The 21270-nt window shown below is 49.7% G+C and overlaps 2 protein-coding genes across 4 annotated transcripts in view; both read right to left on the reverse strand.

Annotated features, from left to right (window-relative positions):
• NEXMIF (neurite extension and migration factor) overlaps window positions 1-300 on the reverse strand; it is a 194663-nt gene extending 194363 nt beyond the window's left edge. For all 3 annotated transcript variants that reach the window (XM_074200053.1, XM_074200052.1, XM_074200051.1), the window contains exon 1: window positions 66-300. The gene's annotated coding sequence lies outside the window, so the exon portion shown is untranslated. The remainder of the gene's footprint in view (window positions 1-65) is intronic.
• Window positions 301-15752: 15452 nt separating this feature from the next.
• On the reverse strand, window positions 15753-20534 carry LOC141498660 (ATP synthase F(1) complex subunit epsilon, mitochondrial-like). The gene is made up of 2 exons (XM_074201834.1): window positions 20423-20534; window positions 15753-15915 (listed from the first exon to the last, which is right to left on the reverse strand). Exons 1-2 carry the CDS (start codon window positions 20532-20534, stop codon window positions 15758-15760), a joined length of 270 nt encoding a protein of 89 aa, XP_074057935.1. The 3' UTR covers window positions 15753-15757.
• Between the last annotated feature and the right edge of the window lie 736 nt (window positions 20535-21270).

A 21270-nucleotide genomic window follows, 5' to 3' on the forward strand; every position in this document is an offset into this window, starting at 1 on the left:
GTTTACTAGCAAGACAAGGAACAAAACTATGAGCAGGTAATAGGAAAGAAAGGGACCCTCCTCACCTGCAAGTCAGATCCTTGAAGACTGAAGAAGCACAGAAGACCTTTGCCAAGGAGGGCCTGGGGCCTTGGTCCCCAGAGTTGAAGGTACTATGGGCCAGGATCAAGAACTCTTCAACTGGCAATCAGAGGGCAAGTCACTTTCACTGTCTGAGACTTAGGTGCCTCACCTGCAGAAGGAGGGAATGAGACGGCAATGTGTTGGAGTGGAAAGAGGACTGAATTTGGGCATTATTGGGACACCCCCACAAGGATCTCTGTGTGTGAGGTTCTGTCTTCCCTCCTGGTCTGTGAATGACCACAAGCACACTCCTCTGCCATGAGGCTGAGGTGGGGGGGGGGGGGGGAAACCCTGCTGTTCCATGGGGGACCTAGACTGCATTTGGGATCTGAATGTGGTCCTGTTCCAAGTGCAGAGGATAGACCTCGGCAGTCTCTCTAAGAGGACTGAATTTGGGATCAGAGGAGTTGAACTCAAAGCCTTGTTCAGTGATAGTGTGATGTAGGACAGGTGATGGCCCACTGATAAAACACAAGGGTGAGTTAGATGAGCAAGGGGGGCTAAGGTTCTTTCCGATGACCTATGACTTTAAGAATAGTCGTGTGAGTTTCATGGGGGGGTGGCTCAGAAAATCATTACCATCTGCCTAAAAATGGTTTTTTGGAATAAGAAAGAGAGGTCAAGGAGATAGGGCAAGCCCAAGAAGTAGGAGTCAGCCTGAGGAACCAGGACTTGGAAAGCTGCCCCCGCCCATCCTTCATATCTAACTGCAATGGCAGCTCTGCAAGCATTGAGCTGTTGGACAATTTGTCAGAGGGGACCACAGAAAGGACAGGGCCTACATTTTGGAATATTAGAAGCTTCAGGGAATGGGGCCAACCTGTGGAGTGGAACAGTCCTATGTCCCCCTTTCCCACCCCAGTCCCTAACTCAGTCCTGTTCAGATGGTTTTTGCTGAAAGTTGAATGGAAGGCATGAATGAGACTGTACTAGAGTCTAGGGCCACCCAGGACCTACTGCTTGTACTTCCCTGGGGAACAATCGTTATCCCTGGCCCTGCCACGATACAAGGCCAAGGTATAACTTATCACACAGCAAGTCTTCCCTCCAGACCGAGATCTATGTAATTCATGGAAAATAAGAGGGAACAGGGTTTTTTTTTTTTTTTTTTTTGAGCAGAAAGGGAAGGCTGCTGGGAGATGATCTACTGCTAGGCCTTCATTTTACAGAAGGGGAAACTAAGGGTCAGAGAAAGATCACCATGGGGAATCAGAGGACTAGAGCAGGAGTCCCAATTTTGACATTGTAATACCTTGAACCTCAGTTTCCTCCTTTGAAAAAAGAGAGGGCTTGGCCTAGATGTTATGTAGAGGTGTCTAGCTCTAAAGCTCTGTTTGTTTATTATTTCCAACTGTGAGGACCAGTAGTCCTTTGTGTTGTCCCACCCCTGTACCCGCTTCATGGTTTTATTTTCTAATATTTTCATTGAAAACCAAACACTGCATCACCAACAGGCACAGTCCATGGACTCGGTCCTCTCTGACACCTCTCTATAGCAGGGCAGGTGACTGGGCTTCCTGAAAGTGAAGCCAGGCAAGTACTAACAAGCTCACTAAGAGGCTGTCTGGCAGGCCAGGCTGGACTGAGCGGAGTGAGGAGCGAGGCTTAGCAACAGAAGGTCAGCCACAGGGTGATAAATGTTTTCAGACGCAGCAGCTCCCAAGTGCTAAGGGGCTGAGATGTGTATCAGTGGAGGGAGCACCTAGGGCAAGGAATCCAGGGACCCTGGAAGCCTAGAAATGGCAAGCACAAGAGCTGACATTTATATTGAAACTTAGTCTCCATCATCACATTGTCACAAGTGGGTACCTGGTACTTGGGGCTGATAACTTTTTACAGATGGGGAAACTGAGGTGCAGAAAGGGGGAATTGCTTTGCCCAAGGCAAGGTGGCTAACCTGTCCCTGGTGACTGAGTGCAGATGGCCTGCTTCCTGACCCATCATCTCCAACAGGCTTTCCCACCCTTATGGGCTTTCTGATGCTGCCACCACCACCACCCCCCCTTTCCCAGTCTAGTTTCTTTACGACTACAGGAGTGGTGGGAATTGAGGATCATCAGACTGGGTGAGACCCGGCTATGGAGAGCCAGGCTCTGGGGACTTCTGGATCCGTCTGCCTTGGCCTCGCTTGGGTCCTGAGCTTGTGAGCAGGCTTTTTTTTCCCGTTTTCTTTTTAAATAAAAGCATGGCTGCCCCCCGGATTCCTCCGAGCAAGCAGGCTGGTTTATTGAACAGACTTGATGTGTGTCAGAACCTGCCACGTGCTTGCGTCATTGGTACCCTGTTTCCTAGGTTGGTTATTTAGTCAATGTTTGTTTTTAAATGGTTAGGGTGGCCGCGGCCGCTGCACCGTCGCCGTGCGGTGGTTCATTCTTCTGTTCTGACAATGGAGACAGGACAAGTTCTCTTAAATCATGTCCTCTTCCCCCATCCCAGTGGGTCCCTCTGGCTGGCCAGAAGGGTTTTCGGCTGGGGGGGGGGACAGAGATGGGGCCGAGCCGGGGAGCGCTTTGGACAATGCCCTTCCTCGCACGTTTCGAACATCCTGGTCTCAGCCGAACGCCAGGTACCCACCCTCCCGCTAAATCCACCAGCAGCCTATGGACAGCTACGAGATAACCTGGCGGCGGGGCCAGAAAACCTGGGGGGGGGGGGCTAAGGTCCCGCGGCCTGGGAGGTCACGGCCCGAAGGGACCCTGGAGATCAGGTCTGCCGCCCCGGTCTTTCTAGCTCTCCGCCAACAAGCCCCCGCTGGGAAGCGGAGGGAAGCGCTCCGATGCGCCGCTTGCAGATGATTTGGTGGATTTCCAGCGGCCTCCGTCCTCCCCCCTCCCCCCCCCCCCCCCCCCCCGGCGCTGCTGCTGCACCGCAACCCGCAGAGCCCTGCCTATCCCGCCGCTAGGATTCACGCCATCCTTCGTCGGGGGGTCAGGGGGGAGGCGTCGCTTCCAAGAGGAGACACTGGAACCCGCAGCCCCGGCACCCCCGCGGGTCCACTGCCAACGCTGCAGTGGGCCAAGCAGGGGGATGGGCCTCTCGACCGGGCCGCCTGGGGTGGGGGTCTGCGCCAAGCGGGAGGGATCAGGTTCTCCACCGGGCCGGCGGGGGGTGGGGGGCAGGTCTTGGCCAAGCGGGAGGGATGGGGCCGTCCGGGGGCACGGCCGGGGGCGGTGGGGGCGGCCCGAGCCGGGGGCTCCCCAACAGCCCGGGTGGGAGGAGGGGCCCGTGAAGGCAAAAACGGCCACGCGGGTCGAGCCTCCAAACTTAAGTGAGCAAAGGCCCGGGGTGGGCAGCGGCCCCGCTTGCGGGGGCCGGGCGGCCAGATGGCCCCTGCGCTGGCCAGGCGCCCCATTCTCGCCTGCGGTTCCCGCCCCGCCGCCCCGCACAATGACAGTTCCCTTGGACTTTGCGGCCCCCTTCTAAAAATACCTGGGGAGCGGGCGGGATGCCTCCCGGGCCGCGGGGCCGCATGGCGGCACAGAACCCCCCGCGCATCTGTGCGCCAGCGTGCCGAGCAGGGCCCGGGAGCGCTGGGGGGAGGGGGCGAGCTGGGCGCCCCCGCGGCCGCCGCCCCGGCCCGACGGGAGCCCGCAGCCCCTCCGCCCAAGCGTAGCCGGAGGAATTCGAGTCCCGGGTCAAAGGGCACAGAACGCCATATTTATAGCAACCCCCCCTTCCAGCCGAGCACGCAAAAAAAAAAAAAAAAAAAAAAATCGTGGCTCCGCAGAGAGCCGCCGGGAAAGGCCGGGCAGGGGCCGGGGGCCGAGGCTGCGGCAGGAAGGAGGGTCCCCGCGGCCCCGGCCCGGGCGCCGTTGCCCCCGCCGGGGGAGGGGGGCAGTGTGCGTGCGTGTGTCTGTGCGTGTGTGCGCGCCGGTGCGGGAGCTGCCGACCGGGTGGGGGGGGGGGGGGGTCCGAGCTCCCGGACAGCTTCCCGAGGGGCCGGGGGGGGGGGAGCGGCCAGCCCCCCGGCAGGCAGAGGCGCTCACGCCGCAAGCGCCGGATTCCACAGCACCGCGGCGGCCGCCCGGCGGCCCCGCACTGGCGGGCAGCGGCCCCTCCGGGGAAGGGGGGTGCGGGGCGGCGCCGGCTCTCGAGGGCCGGCGGAGCCCGGGAGGCGGCAGGCCGCTCGCGGGGGGTGGGGGCCCCCCTTTCCCCGGCCCCGACCCGGGCCCCGGAGGGCTGCGAGAGGCGCGCGCGGCGGCGCCGGGGCTCCGGGAGGCAGCCCGGTCCCCGCAGCGCGGCAGGCGCGCGCGCGTGGCCGTGGCTCCGGCCGTGTGGCCGCGTGGCCGTGGCCCCGGCGGAGTGGGGCTGAGTGGGGGCGCCGGTGGGGAGGGAGGGTGTGCGTGCGCGCGCGCGCGCGGCTCCCGCGGCCCCCAGCGCCTCCCCTCCCCCTCCGCGGCCGGCCGGGCGGGCCGGGCCGGGCTCGCCGGGCCGGGGCGGCCGAGCGCGGGGCCGGGGGCCCCCCCCTCCCCCCGGCGGCCCGGGCCGGCTCGGGCTCCCGCTCCCGCGCCCGCTCCCGCGCCCGCCCTCGCTCCCGCTCTCTCACACGCCCTGCCGCCTGCCTCCTCCAGCTGCAGGCAGCGGCGGCGGCGGCGGCGGCGGCGGCGGCGGCAGCGGGGGGGCCCCTCCCCGCCCCCGCCGCCGCCCGGGGGGCCGGACCCGGGGGCCGGGTGGGCCGGGGCAGGGCAGGGCCCGACCGCTGGCTGGCGTCCAGGCCACTTACCTCGCGGGCCGGCTCGGCAGGGAAAGCGAGGCTGGGCCGGGCCCGGCTCCGGGCCCGGAGGGGCTGCGAGCGGCGAGCGCGGGCCGGGGGCCGCCGCCGCTGCTGCTCCGTGCGCCCGGGGCCGCCAGGTGGACGCGCCGCCCGCTCTCCGCCTCCCGTCCTCTCCGCCTCTCCTCCTGGCGCTCCCTCCCTCCCTCCTGCTCTGGGGGGTGGTGCCGGTGCCGCCGCTGCGGACCGAGTCAGCGCCGCCGCCGCCGCTCAACGCCCGCGCCGCCGCCGCCGCCGCCGCCGCCGCCGGTCCTGCGGTCCGTGCCCCGCACGCGCCACCGCCCCGAACCCCGGGCGCCTAGCACGCGGACAAGGCGCGCGGCGCACAGAGAGCCCGCTCGGGGCGGCGACGGCCCTCCGAGGGGGGGAAGGAGGGAGGGAGGGAGGACGGCAGCGACAGCGAGCAGGAGCTGGAGGAGGAGGGCGGCTGCCGCTGCCGCCGCCGCCGCCGCCGCCGCCGCCGCCGCCGCCGCCGCTGGCTTCCCCTCCCGGGTTCTCCCCTTGCCTTTCTCCTCCTCCCTCCCTCGCCCCCTCCCCCTCGCCCTCGCCCCGCCGCTGCGGCTGCGGCTGCCCCCCGAGCCTCCTCTCCGCCTTCTGCTCTGCCCATTCAAAAAGGTGCCCAGACCTGGGCGCTTAGGGCCCCTGCCATTGTCTGCTCCGTGGCCGCCCCTAGGGCCGGACTCGGGGCCCCCACCCTTCCCCTACCCCACTTTCGCTCTCTCGGCTGCCCCTCGAAGCACCTTTTCTTCCCACCCCATCCCCCTTTTGGGCGCCCGGGAGCGCGCACCGCGCGGCCACCTGTCATAAAAGGCGCGCACCCCCCAAAAAACTGTCCTTCCCCCCCTGGAGTTGGCCCCTGGTCCCGGCCCCTGCCCCCCGCAAGGGCATCCCCACCTGAGGTCAGGCCGAGGAAAGCTTCCCGGAAGTTTGGGGAGGAAGAAGCCCCTTCCCAGCCCTGCCTTCACCTTTTGGCCACCCATTCCCCTCACCCTCCCGAAATACCAGAACCCAGAACCCAGGGAGGTGGGGAGAAGGAGCACCCCTCTGCAAAGGGAAGACAGGGAAGGGGGGATGGTTGCAATAACCCCTGCAAAGGTCCCGGGAGCAGGAGGTTTCACGGTCCATCAAGTGCAGAGCCCTCCTACAAAAAAGGAAACTGAGGCCCAGGGAGGTGTGAGCCACACAAGTGAATGACTACTTCCAGGTTTCCAACCCAGCTCTTTGACACCAACTTCCTCCCCTTGCCTCTATGTAGCGGAACTCTGCCCTGCCTCCCAGGGAGCATCCTGCCCAGGTCTTTGCCTGGCTACTACCATTCTACACCCTGCCCTACCCCCTGCCCTTAGGACCGGGTCCCAGAAACCTTCTTAGTCAGCTTTACCGATAAGAGGCTCCATTTGCAGTTTCTAGGGGTCATGGTTCTGAAGCTGCCACCTGCTTCACCCACCTCCCCTTCCCATCAAATCAGACCTGGTGCCAACAGCAGCAGGGTACCTAAGACAGTAAAGAAAGCAAACCAGCAAAGGGCGCCTGCCACCCCAACAGACAGGCAGCTTCTCTTCTGCCCCTCAACGCTGCTATCTTCATGATAGCGTCTTTCACCTTCCAGCCAGGGTCCTCAAGCCCTGGACTGGAGGAAGTCACAAGACCTCAACGGTTCTGGGTGGGGCTTTCCATCACTCTGTGGCACTGTGATCCTGGACAAGTCAGGGCCCCCCCCCCAGTCTTAATGTCCCCATTTGTAATGAGAAGGATGGGCTGAATTCAAGCACTGCCAAGGTCCTTCCTAATTCTGATAATCTGTGTGCTAATCTCCCTCTCCACCTCAGCTCTCCAGTCTCCCAGGCACAGTTACACGCCCACCTCCCCCACCCCACCCTTCGTCAACAGGCCCTGCTTGAAACAGAGGGTCACTTTATGCTCTACTAGCCCCCTGGCCGGCCAGCCACTCACACCTTTGCCACACAGTCTGGGAGGCAGATTTGAAACAGAGGTCTGCTGTATTGGGCTCCCACTCCAAGTTCTCTTGGCGTTTGTCTTTGCAGTCCACAACCAAGCAAGTCCTGTCTCCTTGCCCTGTAGACCCTGCCGTGAGCCCTTGGGTGGGGCTAGGGTAATAACAACTGTTTTACATTTGCACTCCAGCTCACTTTTGTGCCAAACGTCTACAAATCTACAACGGCTGCCCTCACAGTAGCACTAGTAGTCTATAGCCACAGTAGTCTATAGACACCACAGAGGTTATCTAGTCCAACCCACTCATTTTACAGATAAGGAAACTGAGGCTCAGGGAAGTCAGTGACCTGCCCATCATACAGCAAGAGACAAGAGCTAGCATTTGAACCTAAGCCTTCTGACTCCAGATACAACCTCACCCTAGTCCTTCCCCTTCATTTGAAAAGAAAGCAAAATGAGGCCCAAAGAAATTATGAGGCTTGCCACTGACAGGACAGAACCAGGGCGTGACTCCAACTCCCCTACGCTACCTTGCTAGGGGAGTTGTTGCACAGTATCATCATCTTCCATTTTGTTGATGGAGAAACAAATGTTTCAAGGTGACTTGCCCAAGGTCATACTTAGTAAATATGTCAGAGTCAAGATGCGAAACCAGTACTCCTTAGTCCAGACCTAGCACTTTTCCCCAATGCACCAAGCTCCCTTTGATGAACTACACTCTCCTATAGAGAGCTCATACTACTTTACAGACTAGCTTGCAGTTGGGTGTAAGGCAAGTGACCCCGACAACAGAATTGCATCAGACTTCAATGCATACACAAAGCAGTCATGTTGAGCAAAGTGGCCCCAACTGCTGACAACCCAACACTAACCATTCCAATTCTCTCCAGCTCTGAGGCGAGTCACACACTGCCATCACAGCAGCTCGAGGCTCCCCCGAGAAGACCAAAGGCACTGGTGGTATCTGGCAGGAAGGACCTTAGGATGGCAGTCTGAAGACCTACTAGGTTCCAGTCCCAATTCTTTCAGCAGCACACCAAAGCCCAGCGAGAAAAGAGACCATTTCCTCTTCTCCTATGTGCCTTAAGTAGGACTAAAGAGTTTCTAGCCTATAGAACATTGGTGAAGCACCAAGACCCCTGGGCTAGGAATCTGATTCCTGGGTTCAAATGCTAACTTTGTCACCTACAAGCTGTGTGACTTTGAGCACATCGCTTCTTTCCAGGTTTCATTCTACTGTAAAATGAAAAGATTATATTAAATGATCAAAGTCCCATTCCACCTCTAATGCTCAGTCATTTTGGTCCTCTCTGAAAGGAGGTTGCCCAGTCAAGAAACCCTGACCCCTTTCCTCTCCTACTCACCAGAATATGTTAAACTTACCCCATGCTTCCTCTCTCTGTTGCCTGCCACATGTAATTCCCATTCAACCCAACAATTGCTTACTAGATGCCTTCTATGTCCTGGGCCCTGTTTTGATACTCTGACTAGAAAGACCACCATCAGGGAGCTTCCATTCTATTAGGGGGGAGACAATTTCATCATAGATAAGTAAATCAAAGATGTGTACACAGGAAGTGCCCTGAGATCGGGGATCCCCAATACAGTGGTTTTTCTGCTAAACCAAATGCGTGGTAAACAGGCTCTTTAGCTCCCAACCCCCATCCCCACCCAAGCTCTCTCCACTATCCCTTGTACCTCTTGTGGGATATTGACTTCTGGGTTTATGTGAGTCTATCTGAATCCAAGATGGCAAAAGGAAGGGAAATTAAAAATATCATTATTGCACGATCATACCCACAAGTGTTTCGATGTATGATTTGCCATATTATTATACATATAATGCACCATTATACAATTGTACCTATAGAATATAGAACAATGCTAATACCTGGCTCAGGTTGGAAGGCCCATTTTTTCTAAATAATGAAGCAGAATGGCTCCCAGAATGGCCCAGAGGAAGTCATGGGGTATGTGACAGAGAGGTCAATGGATCAATACCCCCATGTGCCAATCTTTCTTTGTTCAGGGTCAGTAGCCAGCATGGTGGGTGGGTGTCCTATTATAGAGTATGAAATCTACTAGGCCCTGAACAGGGTACGAGAATCTTGAGCCAAGTTCAACCCTTTTGCAGAGCCAAGAGAGAGGAAGTTTCATTTTTTCCCTCTCCTCTCTACTGCTCCCACATTCCCCAGACACAGCAACAACTCTTAGAGGGCCAAGAATTCCTCAGTCCTCATTCAGCAAATATTTACTCAACACTGCCAAGTTGGACTTCATTTGAGGGATGCAAGGAAAGTTTCCTGCCCTCCAAGAGCTCACTTTCTAGTTGGGGAGTCTGCTCACACCTGTGCAAAAAGACCTATGAAATCAGGGGAACACATGCTAAGGACAAAAGACACAATGGTAGTGTAGAAAAGAAGAATTAATTTGGGGTCCCAGAATCATAGCTTTAAAAGGGACTTCAATGGCTATCTAGTTCAACCTATTCTCCGCCCCAAAACACACACACACACACACACACACACACACACACACACACACACAAAGCCCTGCTTCTACTTTTGCCCTCTGGCCTCAAGCAAAGTAAATCTAATCCCTTTTCCCACAAGGTAGCCCTTTTGAAGACTTAAAGGGCATTATCAAATCCCACCCCCCTTCTCCAGTCCCAATACCCACAGTTCCTTCAACCAATCCCCATGTGCATGAACTTGAAACCCTTCCCCATCTTGGTTATCCTCCTCAGGATGCTCTCCAGCTTATCGATGAACCTCCTAAAATGAATGGAACTCAGTATTCTAGCTGGAGCTCTAAATCCCATAATCCAGAGGACAGACAAGTAAGAGATCATTGAACTCTTGGGGTCCAGGAAGTCTCCTGGAGGGTTTCTTTTTAACGATTCATTTGTTTTAAAATGTTTTTTTTTTCTTACTTGCTAGTGACATCTTTACTTCTGAATAAATCCTCCCCCTGCCTTATCCAACAAGCCTTTCCTTGTAACAAAGATTTAAAAAGAAAAACTGCAGTTTGGCAAAACTAACCAAATGGGCTTCATAGTATACGCAATATTCCACAGTCATATGAGCCTTTCCTTTTGCAATGAGTGAAAAGAGATGCCATTACTCAGTTCTTCTCTGGAGTCAAGCTTGTTCAGTAACAAACATCAGTTAGGTATGTCCTGGGTGCAAAGCACTATTCTAGGCACAGGAGACACACAATTTAGAAGACAATGATCTTATACAACAGTATGGTATGTGAAAAGTCCAGTAAAGAGGTGGAAAATGCTCTGGGAGGTCCAAGGAGGAAGGTCATTGTGGCAAAGGAAAAAGAGGAGTTGTCATGTGGGGGGGGGCTGGCATCTGACATTAAGAATTCAGTAGGAGAAGGGAGAGGACATTGAACACAGAGGTGTGTGAGCAAACGAATGTTGGCATGATGGCAAGCGCATATCTTAAGGTGGGACATAGAACTATCTAGTTTGGTTGGAACAGTAGGAGTTAAGGCTAGAAAAGTAAGTGATAGCCAGATTGGGAATTTTGGCAGAGCATTGTCAACTTTACTACATAGGCAATAGGTAGATACTGACAATTTTGAGCAGAGGAGAGATATTTGCCTAAGAAAGATTGTTCTGGGAGTCACATAAAGGACAAATTATAAGGGGTAGGGGAGGCTGGAAATGGAAAAGACTCTTAGAAGAATTATCACAGTAGTCCATATGGGTGAAAATAAAGGTTTGTACTAGGAATGTGGCAGTGGGAAGGGAGAAGAAGAGGGTGGATATGAGAGAAAATGTAGGGATGGAATTGTTAGGACCTGGGACCTGATTGTAAATTAGAGGTGCAGGAGAGGAAATGATCACAATAACCTCAAGGCTTCAATCATGGAGGGAGTGTATGGTGATGCCACTTACAGAAACAACGGTATCAGAAGGGGAAAAGTTAGAAAAAGCAAAATATGGGTCTCGGATATGTTGAAATTTGATCCAGTGGTGGTGCTCCCAGTTAGAGATGTTCAGTAGGCAGCCTGCTGGAGACATGGATCTAGTATTCAGAAGGGAAGTTAGGACTGGGAACAGAGCTTTGATTCTCATATGCACAGAGATAACATTTAGAGTTGGGGGAGTGGAGAGAGATTGGCAGAAGAAAGGTTGTAGAGACGGAAAAGAAGTCTTTCAAAGACAGAACCCCAAAAAGCACCCACAATGAGTTAGGAAAAAGAGGAAGAAACCGCAAGGGTAGGGGATAGCTATAGAAAAAGTATTAGTTATCTTCAGTGGATGAAGACTGCAGTGCATGTGAATCCCCCCCCCCCAGCATGAACGCACATGCGCACATGTGCAAAAACACAGAGAGAGAGAGAGAGAGAGAGAGAGAGAGAGAGAGAGAGAGAGAGAGAGAGAGAGAGAGAGAGAGAGAGAAACTTCTGTCCTGACTGTATGGCCAGGGCAAAAGAAGGAGGGGCTAGATTTCTGCCCCAATCACTACAGATCGGTACCATGGACAGAGATGAATAGCCATCCGAATACCAAGTCCTAGGCTACTTCCGGCTGGGTAACAGGACCTCAGATATCAATCACTTAGTCCAGTGCCCATCATTTTCATCCTGGTAATAACTCACATCTGTAGATCACATTTAGATTTGCAAGGTGCTTTCCTGCATGTATATTTGTACAGTATTGCTACAGTGCAGTGGGAAAAGCACTAGATTTGCAGTCAGAGGCTAAATCCTGGCTCTGACTCAGTTTTCTTATCTACGAAATGGGAAGGTGATAATATAAGCAGACAGGGATAATAAAGAATAGTAACCCAAATGACAAACCCTTATAGACTAGGTCCAGCTTTTGCATGACTGGTTAAGCAGTGTAATACAATGGAAAGAGTAGTGAACTGGGAATCAGGAGAGCTTATAAAGAAGGAATGCCCTTGAGATCAGAAGCCTGGAATTCAAATTCTGTCTCCATTATTTATTTACTTTGTGTGCTCTTATGCAAGCTACTTCATTCCTCATTTGGCCTCAAATTCCTCATCTGTAAAATTATGAGATTGGAGTAGATGGTTTCTGAGGTCCCTTTCAGCTCTAAATTTATAACACTATGATCTGAGTCCTAGTCCATAACTCATTAGCTATGGGACCTTGAACAAGTAATTTTCCCTATCTGAACCACCATTTCTAAAATATATAATTATAATGCTGGCATACTACTATCCCATGGTTATTGGAGAGTTCCCAGAATCTTACAGTAGGAAGGTGGTTCAGAGGACATCTAAGTCAATTGCTGACAAAGCTAATCTGCTTTCCACATAAAGATTTCCAGTGAGGAGTGGAATAGTTATGATGGTTAGTACTGTGGAAGATACCGAAATGGAGAAGATCCAGTCCCTGGCCTCAGTGGAATTCTCTACCTACATGGGAACAAGGGGAGTGGAATTCAAGGCCTGGGGTCCAAATACTTGCTCTGCTACTTGTGTCACATTCATATACTATTAGCGATGGGCTCTTAGACAGGTCAATTGCCCTCCATAAGAGTCAACTTCCCCTTTATTAGTGGGGGTTACAAATGTAATCCCAGTTAGAGATGTTCAGTAGGCAGCCTGCTGGAGACATGGATCTAGTATTCAGAAGGGAAGTTAGATGGGAGTGACCTCTAAGGTCACGTTCAGGCCACTATGAACATGCTCCTCTCACCATGCACCTGTGGGGAAATGAACATTATCGGAATGCTAATGGAAAGTGGCATTTCTCAAGCACCAGGACACTTATGAAAGGTAGGAAGGAGATGAAGATCACGATGCTCATTTTATAAATGAGGAAGCTGAGACCTAGAGAAGGGAAGTCAGTGACTCAAGATCACAGAGCTAGTAAGTACAGGGGTGGCAGGGGTGGGGGGGATGTTCCCACTTTGCCATACTGCCTCTAGAGGGCAGGAGTCTTCTCATTGGGGAGGGTCTTTGGAGTCAAAGCTGACTGTAAATGTCCTTGGTCACCCATCTGCCACTTCTTCCTACAGGACCAAAGAACCTTATCTATATCATCACAATCGCCATAGGTCCATGGATGAGTGCTCCTAATGGGTGTCTCCAAAGAACAGTGGGGTTCTCTTTATGCTTGACTCAATCAACACATTCATCAAAGGTTTGATGATGCTGGGAAGGCTGCCAGCCTACCCAGGCATCACTAGGTCACCCTGGCAGGGGCCAATATCCAGACATAAGCTACCATTCTAGGGTTGGTATGAATCTACAGAGGACCATCCCAAGAAAAAAAAGTCATTATTCAACAAACATATCTATATCTCCACAGAAGAATTCAGATGATCTTAAAAGGAGGAATGAATATAGGGGAAGGTTGGGGAGAGGCAGGGGATGGAAGGGAGAAAGAAGAGAGAAAGGGATGAGGGGAGGAAAGGTGGGAAGGCGGTGGGAAGAGGGAGAGAGAAGGGGGGAGGGAGATCTATCTCCTAAAGCCAGGTTGTGGCAATTCTAGGGGTTAGGAAATGATATCTAGTCATCACTATTCTCAACAAGTCAGATATATGAAGTATTCAGAGGCATATGCAACTGATGCCCAGGAAAGCACTTAGTTCAACTTCCTCATTTAATAGAAGAGGAAACTGAGTCCCAGAGAGGGGAAGGGATACTAACCTAGGCAGTTAGTAGCAGAACTTGAATTTGAATTTAACTCATCCTAATCCCAGGGCCACCTAGGTGACACCGTGAATGGGGCACCAGGCCTGCAGTCAGGAAGACTTGAATTCAAATGTGGCTTCAGATACTTCCCAGCAGTGTGACCCTTGGCAGGGTCTGTTTGGCAGAGGTCTGCTTGCCTCAATTTCGTCATCTCTGAAATGAACTGGAGAAGGAAATAGCAAACCACTCCAGTATCTTTGCCATGAAAATCCCAAATGGGGACACGAAGACTCAGACATGACCACAAATCTTACTCCTAGCCCAGTGGCCTTTCTACAGTTACTGCTTTAAGATAACCATTCTCCTTTGAGCACTGATTCTATAGATTCTCAAAATAGCTTTTAGATGCCCATCGGGATCTCAAAGCAAATATGTTCAAAATGAAACAATACTTTTCTGCCAAAATGTACCCCATCTTCCTGACTCCCTTAAATCTATTCAGGGCACTGCTATACCCCTGATCATCTGAGCTCATTACTTTAAAGTTATCTCTGGTTTTCCCCTCTCCCTCAAATCCAATCAGTTGCCAGGTCCTCTTGCCTCTAACTCCACAAGTCATCTTCTCCTTTCCACTCAAAGGGCTACCACTTTACTTCAAGGGCTCATTGCCTCTTACCTGGTCCCCTAGCCTCCAGTCTCTCCCCTTGTTCAATTCATTCTTCACACAGCTGCCAAGTTAATTAGTCTATTGCACAGATCTGCTCGTGTCATAACCTTCCTCCAAAACGCTTTAATTCCTCCCTATAGATTATAAGATACAATATGAGCTCCTCATGCAGCAATGCAAAGCCCTCTCTTCACAATATAACACATCCTACCTTGCTGGCCTCACTCAGCACCCCACCTCCACACTCTATTCCAGCTGAGCTAAACTGTTTGTGACCACCTTTCTCATCCTGCTAACCTCCACCTCTGGGGTTTGCAAAAGCTTGGAATAGCCTTTGCCCCATGAATAAATGTTAATGAATTTTTAAGCTCTTAATACCTGCCCAAAACAGGGGATCCAAATGGAAAAGTGTGGTAATCCTACCCTCAGAACACGTCCATTCTGGTAGGGGAACCAGTATATAAGGGGAGTGCTATTTGTTTGGACAGTCACCAGGATAGCACATGAGGCCATAGGGAATTGGACTGACCCAACATTTCTAGTAGCAATGGCCAGATTAGTTTGATTTGGTCTCCAAGGCTGGAAATTATGGAGGAGCAGGGAAGGGGAAGGAAGCTCAGAAGCAGCAGCAACCCCTCATCACCTCTGGAGAAATGGCAGCTGATTTCTGGAAATGATAAATTGCTTGGTAAGGTTGCTCTAGTCTGTCCTCTCCCCACTTTGCAACGCAGTTCCCCAATTATTGCTCACCATTTCACTTCAGTTTGTATTAGGAGGAATCGAGCTTTCTCAGGTAATGAGGGCACAGAATCTGCTGGTGACATCTAGCTTTCATCTTCCCAAACATGGCTGCTGACCTGCTACATTTCCTGGCCACCCCTACTCCTCCCCCACTCACCTTCTCTGGGCTGCTCTTCTCTTTCCAGGCAGCCTTTTGTCAAGATCACCCCCGTCTTTAACCAACCACTCAACAAACATTTATGAAGTACCTTCTATGGGTCAGTTCCTTCACTTGGTACTGGGATACAAAGGCAAAATTGAAACAATGCTAACCTCAAGGTGCTTACAGTATCTAGGGGGATGATATGCACACGGAGAAGTCTGTACATGAAAATTCAAAAAGAAACCCAAGGGCACTTGGGGGCGGGGAATCATAAAAGGCTGTCTGTGTAAGGTGGTACTTGAGCTGAGAGACAGAGGTGTGGAGGATATGGGACCCAGCCAATGCAAAGGCAAGGAGGTGAGAGATGTAATGCTATATGGGAAGAACAGCAAGAAAGTCATTTTAGCTAGACTGCAGAGTACAGGAAGAGGAAGACTATACAAAGAGGCTGGAAATTTGGGTTGGGACAACAGACTTTAAAAGCCAAATAAAAGAGTTTATATTTTTATCCCAGGGGCACTAGAGAACCACTGGAGTTGATTGAGTGAGGGAATGACATGGTCAAGCCTGCACTTTTTTTTTTAAATCAGGGCTTGGTTTATTGGCATGTCGGAATACACAGACATGTGTTTTCCTCTCCACAGCAAAACATGAAGTGAGATAGTTTCCAATCTGCCATAACATATAACTGAAAATCTTCACCTTAAAAATGCAGCACTAGTCAGGTTACATTATTCCTTTTTAACTTTCACTACTTTTACACTGCTGCCAGAAACCTTTTCAGCATTTGCTTTGAATTCAGTCTTCAGTGCATCTCTTACTGCTTTTGCACAGATCTGGGAATATCGGATAGAGCTGAGTCTGTCCTGTCTCCAACAGGCGACCGTGGCTGCGAGGAAGGTGGGTGAGGGACCAAATGAGGGAGAAGTTCAATCCTGCACTTTTATATGGAAAATCAGTTGGAGTAGAGAGGCTTGAGGTAGGGAGACCAAACTGGAAGCTGTCAGAATAGTCCAGGTGAAGGGCAATGCTCAAATAAGGTGGTGGGAGTGGGAGTGGTGAAAAGGGGCCAAATGAAAGACATGTGGTGATAATAGAAATGCCAAGATTTGGCAACTGATGGGCTAGTTTGGGGTGAAGGTGAAGTTGAGAACCTAAGGGCCCTGAAGAGAAATAAGGAAGTTTGGAATTGCAGAGGGTAAGGTAGTGAGTTCTATTCGGGTTGATGAGTTGAAGATGTCTACAGACCATCCAAGAAGCCTAGAGTTCAGGAGAGAAACCAGCTAGATAGACAAACATGGCAGTCATCTACTTAGGAATAGGGACTGATCTGTGATTTCCTTCATAGAGGAAATTCCCTCTACCAATGCAAGTTAGCACATTCTCTACAACTTAAAATCTCAGAGAGTTTCCCAGAGCACTTTGAAGTTAAGTGACATGCCTAGGGTCACATAGACAGTATGTATCGGGGGCACCTGATCCCAGGTCTTCTTGGCTCCATCTATATGCCAAGCTTCTTTCCTGCATAGAGATTCTAGTTAGAGCCATGGAAGCTAGTGAAGTCACCAAGACACAATTGTGGGGGTACAGCCACAACTTGGAGACATGATTTGTTTGATGAGCCATAAAAGGAGCTAGGTGGGTGGAGAACCAGGAGACAGCAGTGTCACAAAAAAGCCAAAAAGGAGACAGTATCCAGGAGGAGAGATCATTTATAACTTTGGAGAGAGCAATTTCAGTTGAGTGATGAGGTTAGAAGCCAGAGGGCAAAGGGTTGAGGAGTGAGTGAGAGGAGAGAAAATGAAGACAATGAGAGTAGACAGCTTTTTCTAGGTCTTTGGATAAGAAAGGGAGGAGGGATATGGAATAAAATAGCTTTAGGGAATTCTAGGATCTAGAGAAGGTCCACTTCTCTCATTTAATGGAGAAAGAAATTGAGGCACAGGGAGGGAAACAGGCCTGGCCCAAACCAAACAGCAAGTTGTTTTGTGTGTCTGCAATCTGGTTCCTCAACTAGATTGCTTGCTTTGAAGGGAAGAGGGGAATAGCCTCCCTCTTCTCTTGTCATTGCCATCCTTTCCCCAGGTCACAGGAATACCATTACCCTAATCTGGCTCTCCAATCACTCAAGCAACACCCATTGATTCTACTGTATATGGGTTACTAGGCTTAAGAATAGAATTTATTTCTTCTGTGTATATTTTCATTTCTTACACTCATCTCCCACATTAGTTCTTTGAAGATGGGAATCATGTGGAAAATACAAAACCCAAAGATAGAGAAAGAATAGTAGTTGTACAATGTAAAGACTATCAGACTACCTTCTGTGGGGGCGGTGGGGGAAGGGAATGGAGGTTGGGGGAAAAATTGTAAAATTCAAAACATTAAAAAAATGATAGGTAGAAACTACTATTATATATAATTGGAAAACAAATAAAATATTTATATTTACAAAAAGAAAAGTAGTTGTAGGACCAGAAAACCTAGGTTCTTGACACTTTGAGGTCACCCAAGAAACTAAATCCATGTGGCACAGAGCGATGAGTGTTGGCTTTGGAGTCAGAAGACCTATGTTCAAATCTCAGCTCTGATACTCGGAAACTGTGTAACTGGGTGAATCATTTTGGACTTCAATTTCCTTATCTCTAAAGTGAGAGCTTAGATTAGATGGACTTGGATATCCCTTCCAGTTCTAAATTTAGGATCTTATGAAGTTATATGCATAAGGAAAATAATATGTAGAGCCTTGAGGTGTAATTTTGGCAACTAGAAAAGATTCAGTCATGGGGGCAGGCAGGGGAAGGAATGAAGAGAAAAGCAGCAAGGTCAAGTGCATCTGCACTGGGTGAAGATGATTCATTCTTCAGAGTCCAACCTGTGCCTCTGTTTCACAGCTGATGACCCTTGACCTCCCAACACATAGGAGGAAGGAGAAAGGGAGTGGAGAGAGGAGCCGGGGGCATGTGGGTCCCAGAGGAGGGCCTTGATGGTAACTAAATGGTCTTCTGTAGGTAGCAGCCTGAGGTCAGTTGAGGGAGAGGAGGCTATCTGGAAGTCATAGAATTGGTAAAGGGGTGCTAGGAATGACACCCTCGAGATATCAGCACCCAGGACAAAATCCAATGACTTCACCCTAGTGTCGGCTCTGATAATATGAGAGTCAGTATAGTGTTAAACTGGGTGAAGATTCTAAGACCACCTTGACAGTAATTTAATGAGTGAGCTTAGAGGTTACGTGACTTGCCCAGGGCCACACAATGAGTAATTTAAATTTGGATCTTCCTCACTCTAAGCCCAGGACTCTATCTACTGTGCTACCTATCTGCCCTCTCTGGCCCTCAGTTTCCCCATATGTTAAATATCCCATACTTTCTAAGTCTCTTTCATCTATAAATCTTATGAAAAATTTTCTAACTGCCTCCTCTCTTTTTAATCCACTTCTTTCAGGACCTAACAGAATTAAAACATTTAACAAAATTGGTACATTCCTGGAAGTTGGCTCCAAGAGGAGTGAAAAATGAGTATTAAGATTAAATCAATGGCTTAAAATAGCTTAAAATAGATTTTTTTCCAAAAAATTAGTTTTCATTAAGTGCCTTTCTATTCTGAAAAGCATTTTTGACTACTCAAAGGATCTGTGGTTTGGAAGTATGGAGACCCATCGTTGAAACTCCTTCCACCAACAAACACTGACAGCAACTTGTCCATCACCAGAGGATCATCAGTTTCCAGCTTAATGGATTTTAGAAGTCATATAGTCCAGCAAATGATTACGGTAAGCATCAGAGAGGTTCAGTGACTTGCCCAAGGTCACTAAGGTAGCGAGAAACATTATTTAATGAGATAATGGTCATTTGGTATTGCAGTATTGAGAGTAAGCATTTGAAAACAAAAGACCACTGTGGAAAGAGCTTTAGCTCATGTATCAGTTGCCTTCCTTACCCTCCAGGCTCGGTTCCGTTTCCCTTTCTGTGTTCTCTTCTCCCATTGGAATGGAATGGACAGGACCATCTTTCTTTTTGCTTGTATTTGTTTTCCCAGCTCTTTACACAGTGCCTGGTAAATAGTAAGAGCTTAATAAATAAAGACTCATTATCTTGCTGAAGATGAAGAAACAAGATTGTCCAAACTGAGTCAATATACATGTTGAAGTGACTTCAAGGTAAAAGTAGGAAAAAGTGAAGGTGATGGTAAGTTTGTGGGAAAATAGGGTTCAAGAAAAAGAAATCAGGGGTGGCTAGGTGATGCAGTGGATAGAGTACTGGCCCTGGAGTCAGGAGGACCTGAGTTCAAATCCAGCCTCAGATACTTAATAATTACCTAGCTCTGTGACCTTGGGCAAGCCACTTAACCCCACTGCCTTGCAAGAGAAAAAAAAAGAAGAAATCACTCTCAAAGACACAAAACAGAAGCACTTTCTTCCAGAATAGTCCCTAGACACAGGGTACACCAAATAACACCATAAAGAATGAAACACATTATTTTTTAAAGAATGTTTTTATGTTTTTTTCTCAATTCGTGTACAAACAATTTTTTAACATTTGAGTTTTTAAATAATTGTCCAGTTCCAAATTCCCTCCCTCCCTCCCCTTTCTCCTTGAGAAGGCAAACACGTTGATGTAGATCATAAATGTGCTGCTACGTTATATTTTAAGGGATAAAGAAAGGCTTGTAACCATAGTGTGAGTTATTTTATGATAGTCAGACCATTGATTTGTCAGGACAAAGATCAGGTCGAGTATAAAATGCGACCAAGGACAGTGGCGCCCAACTCTTGGATCCTTTATATCATAGTCTCAGATGGCTAATAGCAGAAGTAGAAATAATACCAAAGAGAAGAGGTGTAGGAAAAGCAGCTGAATTGAGCCATATGACTAGAGTAGAGCTCAGTGCTGGGGCAGGACACAATTGTGAGAGCAGTAAAGGACCAATAGGCAAGGTATCTGAAGGAGCAGAAGATAACAAAGGTGGGGAAACAATCTCAGACCTTATTAATTTCCAACAAAAGACAACCACAAGAACAATAACATCCCTTTATGAGGACATATTCAATGCCAGCATTATTAGTAGGAAACAAGCAGGCTTTCACAAGCTGTAGCCAACAATGGACCATATCTCTGCTGTTTTGCCATTGACAAAAAGACGTAATGAATATATGATTACAATATGCTTATTGTTTATTGATTTTTTTTAAAAAAAGGATTTGATTTGGTAGAATAAAACTGTGCCTTAAAAACAATTTTCCATCAAGGCATTTTCCATCAGTCAAGAGTCCTTGAAAAATATAATGACAGAAATAACATTGCTCTGATTGCAAATATCACTCAAGACATAAAAGAGAAAGCCGTATGCTCACCAAAAGTGCTAGTCATTGTGATAGAAGAAATTCAGCGCACAGTCCAAGTGGAAGAGAGAGTCCTTGTGGATGGTGAGGTCCTTCAGGTGCTCCTGTTGGTGGTGATTGTATCCAGCCCTAGAACACTGCTGAGCCTCCTGGAAGAGCTCCATAATCACTCAAAAGACTTTTTATCTGACCATCTGCACAGGAGAGACCAAGTGGATTAAAATGTCTATTGCCCAGATTTATAACAATGAATTCTGATGAGCACCATTTAGAACTTGTCTATTCATATGAATATCTGAGACAGATAGCACAAATGGACAAATTGGGCCTAGAGATAACAGGAGGAAGAGCCTGGGCTGGACTGTATTGGAGAAATTGCAAAATTCTTTAATGACCTCATTTCTCATGGAAACAAAGGCCCTCATCTTTAATATCCACATTCTTCCTGTATTGGTATAAAATGAGGAAAGCCTCTAGCACCTTGGGTGAACTCCCTCTGGCAAACTTATAAGATGATGTGGCTAAGACTCTCCCAGCATGATCAGCCTCAGATGGCTTGGGCACAAAGGCGACATAAGGGATAGAATATTGGATCTGGAGTTAGAAAAACTTGAATTTGAATCCTACCTCAGACTCTTCTTCACTGTGTGAACTTCGGCAAGGCGTGAGTTTGCCTTTGTTTCCTCATCTGTAAAATGGAGGGGTTAGGCTTCTCTAACCTCTTCCACTCAGTTTTAAATCTTTGCTTCTTTGATCTAATGGCTACAATCTCCACTCTTGGAGGAAACTTCTGACAGAAGTTTGCAGTTCCATTGGAGGGTTACATCTGGGGGAAACTGCCTTCATTCCCTCATCTGCGAAATGGAAATAAGACTACATTTAGTTTGAAAGATGGGAAAT

The sequence above is a fragment of the Macrotis lagotis genome, chromosome X, assembly GCF_037893015.1.
Source record: "Macrotis lagotis isolate mMagLag1 chromosome X, bilby.v1.9.chrom.fasta, whole genome shotgun sequence".
Lineage (NCBI taxonomy): Eukaryota > Metazoa > Chordata > Mammalia > Peramelemorphia > Peramelidae > Macrotis > Macrotis lagotis.